Below are 17809 nucleotides of genomic sequence, written 5' to 3'. Positions count from 1 at the left end.
TTCCTGCAAGATGGCCTCAAGTCCAGACTGAAGCCTGCCACACTGAAGAGACAAATTGCAGCCTTAGCTTCAGTACTCCAGCAAGTTGACGGATTGAGCTGTTACTCAACCTCATATTCATACTGCATTGTCCTCCTCAGTTTCACAGGTTCTCAACTTGGCATCTTCATCATGTTCTGACAGCATTAACTAGGCCACCTTTAAACCTCTCGGGACAGTTTCGCTAAAGTGGTTGTGCATGAAGACCATCTTTCTCAGTGAGAAGAGTGTCAGAAATTGGGGCCTTATTGGTTAAACGTGACCTTTGCATATTTCACAAAGTGGTCCTCCACACGAACCCTACCTTCCAGACGAATATATCATCACAATTTCACAGATCTCGGGAGATCTTCTTCCCTTCCTTTTGTCTGGATCCCAAACATCTCAAGGAGCCTACATGGCATACCCTAGATGTACATTGTGCCCTCAAGATATATATAAATAGGACAGTGGTAGTTTGTAAAACTGACTCTGTGTTCATCAACATCATGGCCCCGAATCTAGGACTGAGGATGTCCATAGTCTGCAGTCAGCTATGCTATCAAGCAATACATTGCAGACGTGTATCAGTTTCTCAATATGACTGTACCTCCAGGGATTACCACTCATTCCATTGGGGGTGCCATAACAAACATAGTATATGATAAAAATGCATTGGTGGAAGAGGTGTGCAGAGCAGCTACTTGGACATCAATCTCCACCTTCATATGCCAGTATAAGTTGAATGTTTATGATTCAGCAGATGCGGCTTTTGATAGAAGAGTACTGCAGCATGTGGTGTCCAAATAGGGCAATTCCACCCTGTCTTTCCTACTGCTCTGGGAGCACCCAAGATGTCCTTTGCCTCTGAGGGGGAATGACCCTTGGCAGTTACCGTGAGGGTTCTTTCTCCTCAGAGGAAAGGAAGACATCTTGCCCTCCCATCTTTATCTGATGTCTGCTATATTCTGCTCACCTTGATCTCTCCTGTAACTGTTATTTGTCAGGTGATCCTCTTCAGGATTTGACCAGTTATTTAAAGTTTCATGTTTAAGTGTCCTCATCTTATGCTTCTCACTGAGGAATAATATGAACTGCTTCTCAGAATCACCCAAACTGAGATATGGGTGTTCCTACATTACACAGAAAGAGGAAGAGTTTTTTTTAACTTCCTGACTCCCTGGTGGAAAACACCCAAGATGATGTCCTCCTTTACTCTGAGGAGAAGGACCCCTCACAGTAAGTGCCAAGGGTTGTGTAATTGCTCACAATAATTTCACCCTAACAGCTGATGGGCAGATCTGCCCTACTATTGAGCTTAAATGACTTGCTGCCATTTTAGCCTAACGGTGGGGTGAGTGCACCAATCAGGTGTTAGGCTGAAATGGCTGGCAGCCATTTCACCAGTCCGTTTTGCTTCCTCCTGCTTCCAAGCAGGGGGATCGAAACGGATGGGTTTAATGGCTCACATCCATTTAAACCTAACAGCTGATGAGCAGACATTTAGATTTAAATAGCTCGCAGCCATTTCAGCCCATAGCAGGGCAGATGCACCTGTCAGGTTTTAGGCTAAAATGGCTCACAGACCTTTAAAATTAACAGGTGACCCCTGGACCCATGCTGCTCAGGTGTTAGGTTTAAATGGCCTGAAAAGCCAAACTGGGTCAAGTTTGGGCCAAATTTTGTCTCGTGAACTGGTTTGTGCCTGTTCCTAAACTATACTACTTTAAAACTCTTCATGTATCATCTTTCCTATCAGATTTAATTTAATCAGATTTAAGATGATTTCAGTTGCAGCTTTTAAAATATATGTAAGTAGGATGGCCAGGCCCTCCCATCTATGGACCTCCTCAGATCTTGGAAGCCAAGCAGGTTTGCCCCAGTTAGTGCTTGGATGGGAGACCACCAAGGAGGCAGGCAATGGGGGTCACCATAAGCTGCCTTCAAGTTGACAGCACTTTCCACCACCTCTAAGCACTTTCTAACTAGGCTTATCTTTCACATGTAATTTTCATTCCTGTTTGTAATTCCCATGCCTCTGCAAGATTCATTTATCTCAGTCAAGTCTACTCTAGAGCCAAGAGGGGGCTATCTTATTCACAGAACATCTTCTGTTTTCCTAGACTATTCTTGTTCAGTCATGGTATCCAATTACTGTTGCCACAAACTCCAGAGAACAAAAGAAGATCCTGGCAAAATACTTGCTTGAAACCTCTGGCACTTTAGAAGGGCTGGAATACAAATTGCATGACTTTGGCTACAGAGGGGTTTCTTCACAGGAGGTAATTCTGGTTTCTTCATTACATTGAAGTCTTGAACTGAGCAAGTCATGTTTAGACAGTTGGCTCATGAAATGAAACTTCTCTGGGCAACTGCACTTGGTGCCTATTTCATGTAAAATTGATGTAACATTCAAAAATCTTCAGCATTTTGAATCTTTAGCACCAGGGCTTTTTTTGTAGCAGGAACTCCTTTGCATATTAGGCCACACACCCCTGATGTAGCCAGTCCTCCTGGAGCTTACAGTAGGTCCTGTACTAAGAGCTCTGTAAGCTCTTGGAGGATTGGCTACATCCGGGGTGTGTGGTCCAATATGCAAATGCGTTCCTGCTACAAAAAAGCCTTGCTCAGCACCAAGAATTATGTTTTCTTTGGTCTTGTAACATTAAACTCTGCAATAAAAGAAACATGGTATCTTATTTATACCAGTTTGGTATAAATAAGTTTGGTGTAGTGGAGAGCCAGTTTGGTGTAGTGGTTAAGTGTGTGGACTCTTATCTGGGAGAACCGGGTTTGATTCCCCACTCCTCCACTTGCACCTGCTGGAATGGCCTTGGGTCAGCCATAGCTCTGGCAGAGGTTGTCCTTGAAAGGGCAGCTGCTGTGAGAGCCCTCTCCAGCCCCACCCACCTCACAGGGTGTCTGTTGTGGGGGAGGAAGGTAGAGGAGATTGTGAGCCGCTCTGAGACTCTTCGAGTGGAGGGCAGGATATAAATCCAATATCTTCTTCTTCTTCTTATACTCCAAAACCAGCTGTAGAATGAAAGTATTTATCAGTCTGGAGTTGCTTTGCATTCAAACAGTCTCTAAAAATTGTCATTCAGGTTAAAGCACGCCTGTAATGCAGAGTCACGTTTTGTTCACAGACAGCAGGAATTGGCGCATCTGCGCATTTGGTGAACTTTAAAGGAACCGATACAGTCGCAGGAATTGGTTTAATTAAAAAATATTACGGAACAAAAGACCCCGTGCCAGGCCATTCCGTTCCAGCTGCTGAACACAGGTATCTCTCTTTCCTTGACACTTTGAATGTTAAACCCCTGTTCTTCCTTTGATTACAATCAAATGTGAATCTGGGTTGGCTGCTATGAGTGTCATGTCTTTTTAAATCAGAATTTATATACAATTACGATTAAGTAGTTCTTTGCGAGACTTGCACTAGGCAGTGACAGCTGTTGATCACAGCAAACTCTCCTGGTTTGACATTACAAATGTCACTGGTATCTGTTTTTATTGATGTTAGCCATAAAGCGTTACCTAAAAAGGTTGCAAGATCTCAAATAAGAAAACTGGATGCCAGATGCAGGGGGCTTGTCATTTCTTTAAGCATCCAGTTCATATTACATGTTAAGCTCTTAGTAAATACTATATAATGAGTAGTGAGCATTGGAGGTTGGTCAGAACTTGAGCATTGCTATCAACACGTTTAATTCTTTGTGAAATGCTGCTTCTACAATAATAAAAGCCCGGTGCTGAGAAATCCTAGGGAGCAAATCCGAGTGCAGCAAAATATGCAGGGAGGAATGCAATAATGAGAAGAATGCACCATACAGTCAATACTTGTTTAAGTCAGTTGAACCCATAATGAAAACTTGCCGAGCAGATGCAATATATTGTGTGATTTGGATACAGCAGTCTCTCAGGGGAAGGCACAGTTCTTTCATATGTTTCTCTTCCCCAGCAGTCCTGTCTGACGACACCAAGTTGTTTTCTAGGGTTCAGCTACCCACATGACTCTGAGAGAGAAGTGGTTTGCTCCTTCTTCAGTGCAGGCACCTCTGACTCATGTGATTATTAGTCCACATGTGTCCTGTGACCCAAGAATCCACTTTTTCAAGGTTGGAATGGACTGCTGGGGAAGGTCTACAATTCTTGTGCCCGTGGATTGCTGGATCCGATCTGCTGTCTTTTAACTTCAGTCGATAAATGTTCTTATTGAGTGAAAGCTCAGTCCGTATTCTCAATACATATTTACTTGCTGTCATGCAGCCTGGTTCTCTACATTGTTCTCTCTTATTTACACTGTTTCAGGAATGTTAGAGGCTGTGCTGCTTTTCCCTACCCATCAACTTTTTAAGGGATTTTCCCTTGGAACCGGTTATGTATGAGGGAGAATCTTCAGTATAAGCTATCATCCTAATAATCAAATGTTTTGGTGCACAACATGCAGGCCATGTTGTGCAGTTCAAAGCCCCCTTAAGGCTAGGGAGGGAGAGTTTGCTGCTGTAACCGCTCCCCCCCCCTTTCCAATTCTCACTATGTCCCCCCTCTGGGATACGGTAAGGAATTTCCCCTGGGAAGAGATGTGAGAAATTCTCTCAGCTGCTCTCTGTCCCTTCCACTGCCATGGGAAATAGTGGCTTATGACTGAAACAGAGATGAAGTGAGGAAATTTCTGCATTGCCTATAAGACAGCTGTGAGCTTGTGTTCTGAAACTTCTTGCAGGGATGTAGTAAGACTTTTCGGGGTGGTGGGGGGAGGAGGGCAGGTTGGAATGCTATCTTGCAATAGTACTTTGAATTAGAGTTGGTGATCTGACGCTGCACCCCCCAGAAAGATGATCTGTCCGAGAAACTTGCAATTGAAATACAATTCAACACCCCCAGCCTGGTCACATGCAATAATGGATCCAAGTAATCTTGGTGGCCCAGTTAGCTCCAGTCAGGACCCATTATGGCCGATATATTGTGAGTTGTGCATCTCTGCTCTAGAAATAAATGGATGAAATGTAAAATCCTGCCCCAGAAAGGACTCTTATTGCAACTGGTAATCAGGTTACATTAGTGCATGTTCCCAGTCTTCAGGCTGAGCCATTCGCAGCACTGCTGCTATGCTAACACATCTCTTCCTAGGAGCTTGGGAATCAATCCCATGGAGCAGTGAGCAGCAGAAACCCTCTAAGTGGCATGTATCCTCTTGACATTTAAAAGAATGATCACGGATAGAAACGTGTACCGTATAAACTGCTGTAGATAGTGTAAATGAATAAGGAATGTATTTGCATTACAGTGCAGTTGTGTTACTATTGCTCTTGTTTTCCCAGTACCATAACTGCTTGGGGAAAAGACCATGAAAAAGATGCTTTTGAACACATTGTAAACCAGTTTTCTTCAGTGCCTGTATCTGTGGTCAGTGACAGTTACGACATTTATAACGCTTGTGAACAAATATGGGGTGAAGATTTAAGGCATTTAATTGAATCGAGAAGTGCCGAAGCACCGCTGATTATTAGGCCTGATTCAGGAAATCCACTTGATACTGTGCTGAAGGTAATGCTTATTTTGTTTTTTAATTGCTTATATTTAATAACATGCTTGGGAAACCCCATTTTGTTAAAATCTAACAGCATTTCCATGCCGTACGCATTAGTTGGCAGGACCATCCTCACTAAAACTGTTGTACCTACATTTCCTGTCATCTTACCCCGTTTCCCCATCCCTACCAATAGCCGGTCAGGCAATAAGAAAATGAAGTACGTAAGAGTTGCTCACTGCCTTCCCACATTCATTTGCATAGTGGTGATCTCTTGATAATAACTTTATAAGGTTATGTGGTATATACATGAAGTTGTCTTGTGTCAGTAAAACAAGAATTTGGTAGAAAGCTAGTTGGCATGTTCTCTGAAGTCTTGGAATGTATGTCTTGGCTTTGGAAGTCCTGGTTACATAACAGAATTGCCCTGCTTTGCATATACAGCTTCTCTACATCGCTAATAAAATTATTTTAAGTTTACCAGCACAATGGAGTGCTTGATAAACAATCGTAAATGTTCCATCTGCAGCTACCTAGGGAAACAAATGTGAATTCAACTAGTTTGTTGGAATTGGCACTGATTATAGCGGAGCATTTGGAATCATGCTTCTTGAGAACTGGGGGAAACCTTCAGGTGGACAAAAGCAATTTAAGGGGTGGGGGGTGGGAATTGCATAGCGAGTCCCAGATTGGGGGTTGGAATGTACTAGTTGGTCTACCAGCTGAAGACTTCACAAAATCTGGTTTTTATCTTTTAGTTAAAATGTTTATATATCCTACCTTTTCTCAATAGCTCACAGCACTCATTTTTTAAAAAAAAATTCCTTCAAAAATGACAAATGCACCAAAAAGGTGAATGTATAATGCAGCAGGAGCATTGAAACAAAAATGGGCAGATCCTCCCTCCATTTAACCCGAAACCCCATAGAACAGATCAGCCTTCTAGGGGCATTGAAAGTCCAACAAGGAGAGAGCCTTGTGAATTTCTCAGGGGAGTTCTTATGTAGAAGAAGAAGAAGATGATGATATTGGATTTATATCCCGCCCTCCACTCCAAAGAGTCTCAGAGCAGCCTACAATCCCCTTTACCTTCCTCCCCCACAACAGACACCCTGTGAGGTAGATGAAGATATTGGATTTATATCCCGCCCTCCACTCCGAAGAGTCTCAGAGCGGCTCACAATCCCTTTACCTTCCTCCCCCACAACAGACACCCTGTGAGGTGGATGAAGATATTGGATTTATATCTCGCCCTCCACTCCGAAGAGTCTCAGAGCGGCTCACAATCTCCTTTACCTTCCTCCCCCACAACAAACACCCTGTGAGGTGGGTGGGACTGAGAGGGCTCTCCCAGCAGCTGCCCTTTCAAGGACAGAGGCTCAGAGCTGCTCACAATCTCCTTTCCCTTCCTCCCCCACAACAGTCACCCTGTGAGGTGGGTGGGGCTGGAGAGGGCTCTCACAGCAGCTGCCCTTTCAAGGACAACCTCTGCCAGAGCTATGGCTGACCCAAGGCCATTCCAGCAGGTGCAAGTGGAGGAATGGGGAATCAAACCCGGTTCTCCCAGATAAGAGTCCGCACTCTTAACCACTACACCAAACTGGCTCTCCACACCAAAGCAGTAATGAAAAGCACCTTGGAAGGCTTTTCCTGGAAGGCCTCCTGCCTTGCCCCCTTGCCAGTAATCTCCCCCATTAGAAGAATTCCCATTATGATTTTTCTTTCACTTGTCTGAAAAAGTGAGTGGAGATTAATGGAAGCTCCTATTGAAAGAAATATTGTTAGGCCATACTGTTTTATTTTCCTAAACAAAGTTTGCAACGTTAGCAAAATTTATTCTGATCTGGTTCTTAGCAGTATTGAAAAAATTATGGTGTTTCCTTCCTAATAAATGCAGTTCAAAAGTTGATAGCTTAGTTCGTTTCAGTCCTTCAGAAATGAAATGTACAACTTTGTCTCCAGAGATTCACAAAAAAAGTTGGAGCCCTGTCATTCATCTTCCATCTTCAGTGCAGCCCCTCATTGTGCAGGCCTGCTGTGGAACATTTTCCCCTAGTATAAGACTCCTAAAGGGGGCACTGCCCCCTGATCTGGCTTTCCCACCCAAGTGTGGCATGCTCTGGCATCGTGGTGTGTAAAAGAAAAAAATGGGGAAATTTAGATCTGAGGGTATTCGGGGCTTACATTTTTTGGGGGGGGGGGAATATCTCCTAATAGTAGATTCAGTGGCTGAATCTGATTAAGGAGATATTTGGCTGTTCCTGACTATATGGCCCCATTATACCCTAGAGGCCACTTAAGTCAGTAGCAAAATAGCATCTACTGCATTGCAGCTGGGGAGAGGGGGTTTGAGATGGAGGCTCCAAATTTGCAGGGCAGCTGTAGGAGCGTCTCCTGCACAGAACCCCCAAGTTTCAAAAAGATTGGATCAGGTGGCCCAATTCTAGGGGCAAAGAGAGTGCCCCCATCTCACCATTATGCCCTACGAGCCATAGAAGTCAGTGGCAAAATAGGGTCCAATGAATTGCGTCTGGTGGGGAGGGGGTTTGAGTGAGAGGCACCAAATTTGCAGAGCTGCTTCTGGTGTCTCTCCCACACAGAACCCCCAAGTTTCAAGAGGATTGGACCAGGGGCTTCAACTCTAGGGGCACCATCTATGATGGAAAAACCTACCCCAGGCAGCAGTCAGATTCTCCTAGAGAATCTCAGCAGTCAAGTCGACAGTGCTGCAGGTGCTAGCTTGCAAGGAACATGGTTGCCTAGCAGAACAGGTGCTACTGTGGCAGTGGTAATGCAGTGCATAGGACTTTCGTTTAAATCAGAGAATCTCTCAGATTTAAATATTGGGATGGGGGCTTTCTGTAGGGACTGCACAAAGTTTAGCTGCAAAGTTAACTGTAAAAACTGCCAAGCTGCAGAGATGGAACATGGACTCAAAGGAGTTGCATATTGAACCATAGTGAGACAAAAGAAATACCTGTGGGGAATTCTGTAGCACTGCACTGTAAGAAAGAAAATTTTGGAAACCAGGACAGGACGCTTTGGTTTTAAAAGAAGCTTCTGAGAGGTCAAGGCTGCTCAAGACACAGGAACCCCCAGGACTGCCCCGTGTCATGGAGTACTTACTTTCATGAGCTCAAGAAGGGTAGGCAGTGTCCTTGGTAAAGACCCACCTTGCAGCTGTTTTGGCATTTCATGAGGAGGAAGATGGTAGTAAGCTCAGCATTTCCTTCAGGGATTGTCAAAGTTTTTCCTCCCACTCCCCACATCGTTCTGCAGTGGTCTTTGCTGCTGCTGGTGGCCCAGTTGATGAAACCACCTTTTGAATCCTTGGCCATACGTCCTCTAGCGTTGCTTTCAAGGAAGGTGGCATTTTTGGTGGCAGTTACTTTTGCCAGGAGGGTGAGTTGGTAGATCCCCTGTTGTATTTTATTGATAGGACCAAATCCTTCAGTAAATGCAAGGCACTTTTTGCGCATTACTGGGGCCCTAAAGATGGAAGGTCTGCCTCCTTGCAGTCCTTTTCCCAGTGGGTGGTTGTCATGCACGCCTGTTGCACAGCAGCAGGAAAGTCCTTTCCATTGAGTGTCACCACTCACTCCACTTGAGTGCAAGAATCCCCCTAGTGGAAATCTGCAAAGCTATTACCTGCTTGGTGGAAGGTATTTTTGTAGAGCACTGGATGCTGGCCCTGCGAGGCAGGAGAGATGCAGATCTGGCGAAGGCTGTGAGGCAGGAGCCAAGAAGGAAATATTGGAGAAAGTATTAAGGTATATGGAAAAGACTGTATTAGGAATCAAGGATTAATAGAAGAGAGGCTATCAAGACATGTCTGGACTTGCCTAGTTATTGGCTTATAATTGCTTGCTATAATAATAATAATAATAATAATAATAATAATAATAATAATAATAATAAATTTTATTTGTATCCCGCCCTCCCCGCCTCGGCAGGCTCAGGGCGGCTAAGAACATTGCTTAATAACATACAGTAATAATAAAACCTTTAAATTTAACAATATAAAACATTATTTAACAACATTAAAAACCAGTCAATACAATTAGATAGTTTAGTCTGACAGTGCTGGTGATGTTTGACGCTAGTTCTGCCAGTTTATACACAGCGGTCTAGGTCTTTAAGCCGCATTGGCGGATCCTTATTAACAGCCTTCTTTAGCAGTCTGAGTAAGCAAGTTTAAAAAGGGTGGTCTTGCAGGCCCTACGGAACTGGTCAAGGTTCCGCAGGGCCCGCACCTCCTCAGGGAGTTGGTTCCATAGGGCAGGGGCCGCGGTTGAAAAGGCCCGTGCTCTGATATTTTGATGTTTAATCTCTTTCGGCCCAGGGATAGCCATTAGATTTTTCCTGGCTCACCTCAGTGCTCTCTGGGGTTCGTATGGGGAAAGACGGTCCCTCAGGTAGGCGGGTCCTCGGCCATATAAGGCTTTAAAGGTAATGACCAACACTTTGTACTGGACCCGGTATATAATCGGCAGCCAGTGCAGTCCATGTAGCCCCGGCCGTATATGTTCCCATTTCGGGAGTCCCAACAACATTTGCTATGATAAAATGCTGTAGCTGAGCTAAGGAAAGTAGGTGCAAAGAACTGTGAAGCAAACAGGGAAAAAGAGGAACTGAACAATTACCACAAGCAAGATCAGCAGTAGCTTGTGGTTAAGCACAGATGGATTGCGGTTAGGGCTTCACACTAAAGGGAGCTGGTGGACGGCAATGCGAATTGAAACCCCTTGGTGCGACATGTATTGATTCTTTGGGTCAGCTTCTTTCTGTTCTAAGCCAATGCAAATGTTTAGTGCTATGTAAAGCCTGCATGCCCTTATGCTGCTTGCTCAGACTCCCGGGTCTGAAGCCCGTGTGCACGTTAAGTAAAGAAAGCTGTTTTCCTGACTTCGCCTCACGCTGCCTCTGTTATTGATCCGGCTGAAATTGGTAACGTATGAGCTTTTCCTGCTACAGCTGCTCTTCAGGCTTTGTTCCAGTGAGGGCACCACCCCTCCTCTTCTGGTAGGTAGCTTGTGAATGATCCCAATGTGGGGCTGCACCAAAGACAGAAGATGAAAACAGGGTTGCGCTTACCTGTGACTGTTGTTCATCAGTGTTTTCTGTGCAGACACACATTCTCTTCCTCCTCCTCCACTGTAAGCTCTCGCATGGGGGATCACAGCAGCCTTGCAGGAAGGGGGCACCAGCTGCCAGAGCATGTGTTGGGAAAGCACATGGGCGGGAAAACCTGCATGTGCCAACTCTGGATTAGGTTGGAGCACCCTCTTTAGGAGTTCTGTACCAGGAAAAAATGTTCCACAGCTGGCCTTTGCAAGCATAGTCCCAGTGTGCGTCTGCACAGAAAATGTCAATGCACAACAGTTACGGGTAAGTGCAATCCTGTTTTCAGTGTAGTAATGAACAAATTTGCTTTGCTTTCTGCAGGTTTTGGAAATTTTAGGAAAGAAATTTCCTGTTACAGAGAATGAAAAAGGTTACAAAGTATTGCCTCCGTATCTCAGAATTATTCAAGGAGATGGAGTAGATATCAATACATTGCAAGAGGTAAGACTTCCCCCCAAGTAAGATTTTTTTTAGATTGTATTTCCACATAAAATGCGAACCATAACAACACCCTCTTGCCCAACATGGCCCACAAACAAGAGAAGAAAGTGAGAGCTGCACAAATGCAGGAAGCTGAGAGTAGAGATTTGTACAGGGGGGGCAGTGAGAATGGGAGGAGGGGGATGAGAGGCCGAAGTATGGATCCAGTTCACTGGCAAGAAGTAGAGAAGGTGAGGCATCACTGCTCAAAGAGAGATGGAAGAGAAGGTTTCAGGATTTCTCATCTCTTGCATGTGATTCTCTCCTATCTAACATATATAATTGACCCAGTCATCTACAGAGTGAAAAATGCAAGATTTCTGGTGTTGTTAAGATAATTTGCTTGGAGACCAAGGTGGCCCTTTGAATCTGTAAATCTGATGTTTGGGAATTGCCCATAGATAGTATATAGCGTAGAATTAGTTTATTAGTTGTGAGGTGCAATTTGGTAGATAATGTGAGATTAATCCAAGATATAATATCTAGCCAGAAATATGCAGTTTTGGGGCACCAGAGAACATGTGGAACAGATTGCCTCTAAGTATTCAGACATCACTCTTATCCTGGCATAGGTGACAGGCAGACCAATCCTCTGCCACACCTGCACTGTGCTGTCTGTGATGCCACTAGCCCGTTCCCTATGGAGATGGGTTATGTGGTGGCCAGCAGAAAAATCTGGTTGGTTTCCAGTGTTTTCTGAGCATAGCAACCATGTCACTGCAGCCAGTGGAGCTGTTGTGATGGACAGGGTAGCCAGAACCAATTGGATCATGTGGCAAGGGGGCGGAGTCCATCATCCATCACAGGCAGGGGTGGGGAGTGGCAGGCCCTGGGAGTTTTGCTCATTGTTAGCAGCACCCCCGCACCCCCTTAAAGGGAGCAGTTCCCATCAGCAGTCCCAAGTAGGGATATGCATTTGGTATAAATACCATTATTGGGTAATTACTGGGTATTCAACTGAATGCGGATTAGTCAATATCCTCCCTCGGCAGGTCTTTTCCCATGCCATGTCCCATGGTGCTGGGAGGCCATGGGTTTTGTTGCCCCTGCACAGAACCAATGCTGGAGTGCAGGAGGTGTCATTGTTGGGGTAGCACCAAGCTTCAAGCAAGAGGAATGGGTCTGCGGGTTTTGGATTCCTTGCCCTTGCCTGTCACTGTGTGGCTGCCCCTTTGGGTCAAGCCTCTAAACATAGGGTGCCCGTCAGGGTTCTGGAAAGGAAGAGGTCCGCCACAGAGTACATGCTTTGCTCTTCTCCTTGGATGTTAGCACTGAGTGCTTGCCCTGTAGTGCTAGGTGTTCTCCCTGTGCTTTTCCTGTCACCAAAATGTCTTGTTTGCTTGCTCTAAGTCCTCATGACAGGGAGCGCTGAGACAGAGGCCCATGCCATGAACCCTAAGTACTGAATTGTAAGATGTCCGGCTTTTGTAAAGGAGGAGCTTGGCTGCCCCTGGGAAGGGAGCTGATTGGTCACACTTGTAGAAGGCATTCTGAGCTCCTTTGGGCCTAATGGGTGTGGCTGCAGTGGGGGGAGGGGACTTGATTTTTTCAGTTCGTTTGGTGCCTATGGACTACACCATGTTTTCTGCTGATGCAACTTTCTGCCTCTGACGGGGCATTCCCAGGCTGAAAGGGCTCAGGAAGCCAACTGCTAACTCTGGCCATGCCCCCCAAACCACCCACAACTATGCAATCAAAATAAACGTGACTTTGAAGTATTATGAGATGGGATGATCTTTAGAGGCAGGATCAGTATCAGGTGATCAATAAGTGGAATGGAAGAAGAAAATTATAGAAACAATGAGATGATGATATTTGAAGCCCTAGTTTGTTTACAGGAACAGAAATGGGTTAGGGACAGCCAGGAATAAGTTAATATGAATAAAAAGAATTGTTATGAATTGTATCTGAGATGGCATCTAACAATTGAGTAACACAGACTGCTGACACTGTCAGCCCCCAAATGGACATCTGCTGTATGTGTTAGCTGTCTGACAGCTATTTTGGAACCAAATGCAGAACATATTTTTGGAAACTTTGGGTAATGGAATATCTTTTGAACTGCAGTTGTTTTTACTGAGGTTTGTCAGAAACTCTGCTGAAAATGAATTAATTACAAAACTGAATATAATTGTGAGAGTGCATATAGCTAAAACGTGGAAACTCAAAACCCCACACCTATAGTTGGTAATGGTATTGGAGAAATTTATGAGGAACTGGATTTTGTTCTTTGAACACTGGAATTCAAGATTTATTGATTATGCACAACCTTATGAGTATTTTTCACTGATTTGAAAATGTTAAGAAAGAGAAATTAGGAGCTAGAACAAAACGTAGTTGATGTATCCCGTCCTCCTTGAAATAGTTGCTAAATTTTACTGGAAATACATCTTATTTCAAAACATTGCAAAATTAATCCACATGCATTTGAAATAAATTCCACCAGTTTCAGGACAAAAAATGCATCACATCAATGTAATTAATTACAGTTATGTAATTAATTCTTAGACGGTTTACGTACTAAATAAACAGTTGGAACATCAGGGTGAAAGAACTTTAAGGCATGCTTTCAAGGATGTTGACATACAGCTGCTTGCAGATGAACTAAGTATGACAGGATGCCCTTTAGCTTTGCCCATTTTCTCCGAGTCACAAGAAGACCCCATAAACTTGTTACTAGATCCTAGAGAACTGGGAGACCTGGCAGAAAGGATGTATTCATAACTATATTGGATGCTCTGTAGTATTGAAAACTCTAATGACTTCTGCACTGTACAATGTAAAAATATCTTTTCTCATCTGTATAGTTCCGAAATCTTCAGTGAAGACCTTTTCCCCTAGGCTTCTGGATATTTCCCTGAAAACAGCACATGTCTTCTGAATAGATAACTTTAAAATAACTTGCAGTGTTTTCTTTATTGTTGCTGGACTAAAATTACCATTCTAGTTATGCTGTAAAACTGAATAAGTTACCATATTTTTCGCACCATAAGACGCTCCGGACGATAGGACACACCTTCCTCCTGGGGGGCGATCCGCTGCCTCCGATCCCGGCGCTTCCTCCGTGCCTGCCTGCCTGGCTCCAGCTCTGACGCTTATAGCAAGCGCCAAGATCGCTCCCTCTGCCCTCCGATCCCGGCGCTTGCTGTAAGCGTCAGAGCTGAAGCCAGGCAGACAGGCACGGAGGAAGCACGCTGCCCCCTCCACAGCCGGCGCTCGCGAAGCGCTGGGTTTGTGGAGGGGGAGGGTGCTTCCTCCGTGCCTGCCTGCCTGGCTCCAGCTCTGATGCTTACAGCAAGCGCTGGGATCGGAGGGCAGAGGGAGCGATCTTGGCGCTTGCTGTAAGCGTCAGAGCTGGAGCCAGGCAGGCGCGGGGGAAGCGCCGGGATCGGAGGCGGAGGCAGCGGATCGCCCCCCCCCCAACAGGAAGGTAGGTACCGGTACCTTTGCTCCATAAGACGCACACACTTCCCCCCCATTTTTTTTGAGGGGGAAAAGTGCGTCTTATGGTGCGAAAAATATGGTATTTAAAAAGCTCCAGTGAGGCACTACTTCAACTTAACTTTCAATCCAAATAGTCCCTGCAAATTTAACTTTTTTCTCAATTTACATTGTCATGATATGGATTTGGTTTTAAAATACTATGCTTATAGCCCAAGGGCCACAGAATCTTTTTGTTTAAACACAGAAAAGTAGTCATAAAATACAGCAAACCAGACCTGTAAATATGAAACCAAGAACAAAGCAACGCAATGTCAAAAAGTTAATACATTATAGACAATATCACTGTTAAAATTATTCAAAAAGAAAGCTTCTTTGTAACAGGATCAGATTGTCAAAGCATATTGGGAATAAATATGTTTAGATCTAAAGGTCATGCTATGAACTGCACTCAAAGAGGTGGTTGTGCTCCCCCCTCACAATCCCTAGCACTCTTCAGGCTGCTCTGATAGATCCTCTTGATCCCAGTTTTTGGAGGGCAGTGTGAGTGAACATATGAACATATGAAGCTGCCTTCTACTGAATCAGACCCTGGGTCCATCAAAGTCAGTATTGTCTTCTCAGACTGGCAGCAGCTCTCCAGGGTCTCAAGCTGAGGTTTTTCGCACCTCTTTGCTTGGACCCTTTTTTGGAGATGCCGGGGATTGAACCTGGGACCTTCTACTTCCCAAGCAGATGCTCTACCACTGAGCCACCGTCCCTCCCCAATGCAGTGCTGCAGTTGATTGGGTGGGAGGTCACAAAGCAGGATCTTACGATAACATGAAACTGATCTCCAGGTATCGGCTGATATCACTCAGTAGAATTTTATTATTAGGTTACACAGTTCTCAAGTTTTTCTAAGCAATCATTTTTTAAGCTTTGCTTTCCAGCCCTTAACTTTAGGGTTGGGCACAAACTGCTTGATGAGTCATAGTTCAGGCCAAATCTTGCCTGGTTCAAGGCTTGTGAGCTATGACTCAGATGACGTGTCAATTGGGAAAAAAATTGCTAGGTAATAGGGGTGGTGACATTTTCCAGCCGGGGAGACGTGCGTAGATTGACAGGAGATGCTGCCGGGCAATAACAGAGATCCTTCTTATCGCTCATAACAAGAGGAGGGGAACGAAGGTAGAGTCCTGTGGCACCTTCAAGACCAACAAAGTTTTATTCAAGGTTATGAGGGGAGGGGGGCAATTAGGGGTGTGTGCTCAGTATAGTATCCAAAAGGTACCCTTGGGCACCCTCTCTTAACATCCAGGGGTCTGCTTCCCGACCCCCTTTCACTTCTGCTCTGAGCAAGCCCCCCTCCCCTTTTGCCTTCTTCCCATTCTGGAGTGCTGGAGACCCCATTCTTTCACTACTCACATTTCCTGGCCTTCCTCTACCACTGCTAAGGGTTGGCTGCTGGCCTGAACCTTGCAGCCTCCATCAGAACCCCCTTTTCCTTGTTGACAGCTCCCTGCCTTCCTGGGATGCTGGGGTCTGGACTGAGTAGCCAAAAGGTGCCCTTAGGTCCCTTCTCCAATATTCAGGGGTCCACCTGCTGAACCCCCCCTTTGCTGCCACAGTGAACAAACTGTCCCCCTTTTTGCCTTCTGCCCCCTGGATCAGCACCTTCGTGGGGCACTTGCGCACCTTCTGGTCTTCCTCTTATCACCACCAAGGGTTAGCCAGTTGGTACGACCCCCACAACCTATGTCAAATCCCCCGTAGCCTTTTTTCTTTGTGGATCATTTCCTTCCCTTGGGTCAAACCCACCTTCCTGGGATGCTGCAGTTCCAACAGAGCATGCAGAAGGTGCCCCTGGGCACTGCCTCTAACATCTAGGGATCCACTTTCTGACTCCCCCTTTGCTGCCACTGTGAGCAAGCCCCCCCCCCTTTTTGTGGACTTCTTTGCCCTGCAAAAGCATCTCCCCGGGGTGCTGAAATCCCTGTTCTTTCTCTGCTCACACCTCCTGGCCTTCCTTTACTACCATCAAATTTGACCAGCCAGCATGACCCCTGCAACCTCCATCACATTCCCCTTTCACCATTGCTTCTCTTTGCTTCCTTCCCCTTGCAGCCCCACCTGTTCAGGGCCACTGCTGCCAAGCTGCCCTCCCCCTCCTGGCCACTCTGCAACAACGCCACGTCTGAGCCACCACTGTTTCCTATGGCAGCATGAGGCAGGGAGTCAATTTAGCAAACGTTTACACTTTAAATCCTTTCTCTGTTATACCCTATGGGGACAGTCCCCATAAAGTATAATGGAGCCAAATAATCAGCCTTCTCAGTTGGGTGGCAGGTGGGGCTTAGCTTTGCCCTAGGTTTCTCCGAGTTGCTATTCTTTTTGTTTGCTTGTTTGCACGTTTGTTTTCTTGGTGCAAATGGTGGGTAGACTGGGATTGAATTCATTCTCACACACACACACACACACACACACACACATTTTGGTTTAGCGGAAATGTGGTGCTCTCGGCTTTTTCCTTCCCTTTTGTTTTAATCTCATGCCTCCTCCGCATTCTCTGGGTTGCAGTGGAGGGATTTCTCTTTGCATGCATTTGTTTTGGGGCTTTTGGTGGGGGGGGCTTCAACTTAGTTACTGCCTGGGGTTCCTTTCTTCTCTTCATTTCAAATGTCACCTCAGGTCTCCTGGGGGCAGGTTTCCTGCCCGGTTCCAGAGTTACTGCTTGGGGTTCCTTCCCTTGACTCCTCTCCATTTCAAACTTCACCCCCTTTCTCCTTTGGGGTTGATCTGTTTGCCTGGCTCATGAGTTACTGCCTGGGGTCCCTTACTCCTCCTGAGCAGGGCAGGAGTGGGGTTGGCCCTGCCCTGCATTCACTGTGTCAGTGGTGGGAGTGTGAACCCAGGAGAAACAGCCACCTGCAACTGTGTGGGTGGCTCCCAGGCGGGCAGGGAGGGTTGGTCCTGCCCAGTAGTCATGTTTCTAGTTATGGGGGGGGGGGTTGGTCCAAAGGAGAGGTGGCCACTCACAACTGTGCAGGTGGCTCCTAGGCCCAGGGAAGGGCAGGAGGGTTGTCCCTGCCCAATAATCACATTTCCAGGCATCGGGGGTGGGGTGGGCCACAGTGAGAACTGTTAACCTGTAAACGCCCCCCCCCCCCAGTCCAATCCTCACTAAACTTGGTGGCCAACCCAAGAATAGTCTGCAAGAGATGCACCACAATT

At 45.7% G+C, this 17809-nt stretch overlaps 1 protein-coding gene across 1 annotated transcript in view; it reads left to right on the top strand.

Moving 5' to 3' along the window:
* Positions 1-17809, top strand: part of NAMPT (nicotinamide phosphoribosyltransferase) — a 62030-nt gene that overhangs the window by 29081 nt on the left and 15140 nt on the right. The window contains exons 5-8 of the mRNA XM_060244720.1: positions 2142-2300; positions 3165-3301; positions 5343-5568; positions 10997-11116. Coding sequence (XP_060100703.1) covers positions 2142-2300; positions 3165-3301; positions 5343-5568; positions 10997-11116 — 642 coding nt within the window. The remainder of the gene's footprint in view (positions 1-2141; positions 2301-3164; positions 3302-5342; positions 5569-10996; positions 11117-17809) is intronic.

The sequence above is a fragment of the Heteronotia binoei genome, chromosome 8, assembly GCF_032191835.1.
Source record: "Heteronotia binoei isolate CCM8104 ecotype False Entrance Well chromosome 8, APGP_CSIRO_Hbin_v1, whole genome shotgun sequence".
NCBI classification, from domain to species: Eukaryota; Metazoa; Chordata; class Lepidosauria; order Squamata; family Gekkonidae; genus Heteronotia; species Heteronotia binoei.
The sequence above is the reverse complement of the archived record's forward strand: the minus strand, read 5'-3'. Positions and strand labels throughout refer to the sequence as shown.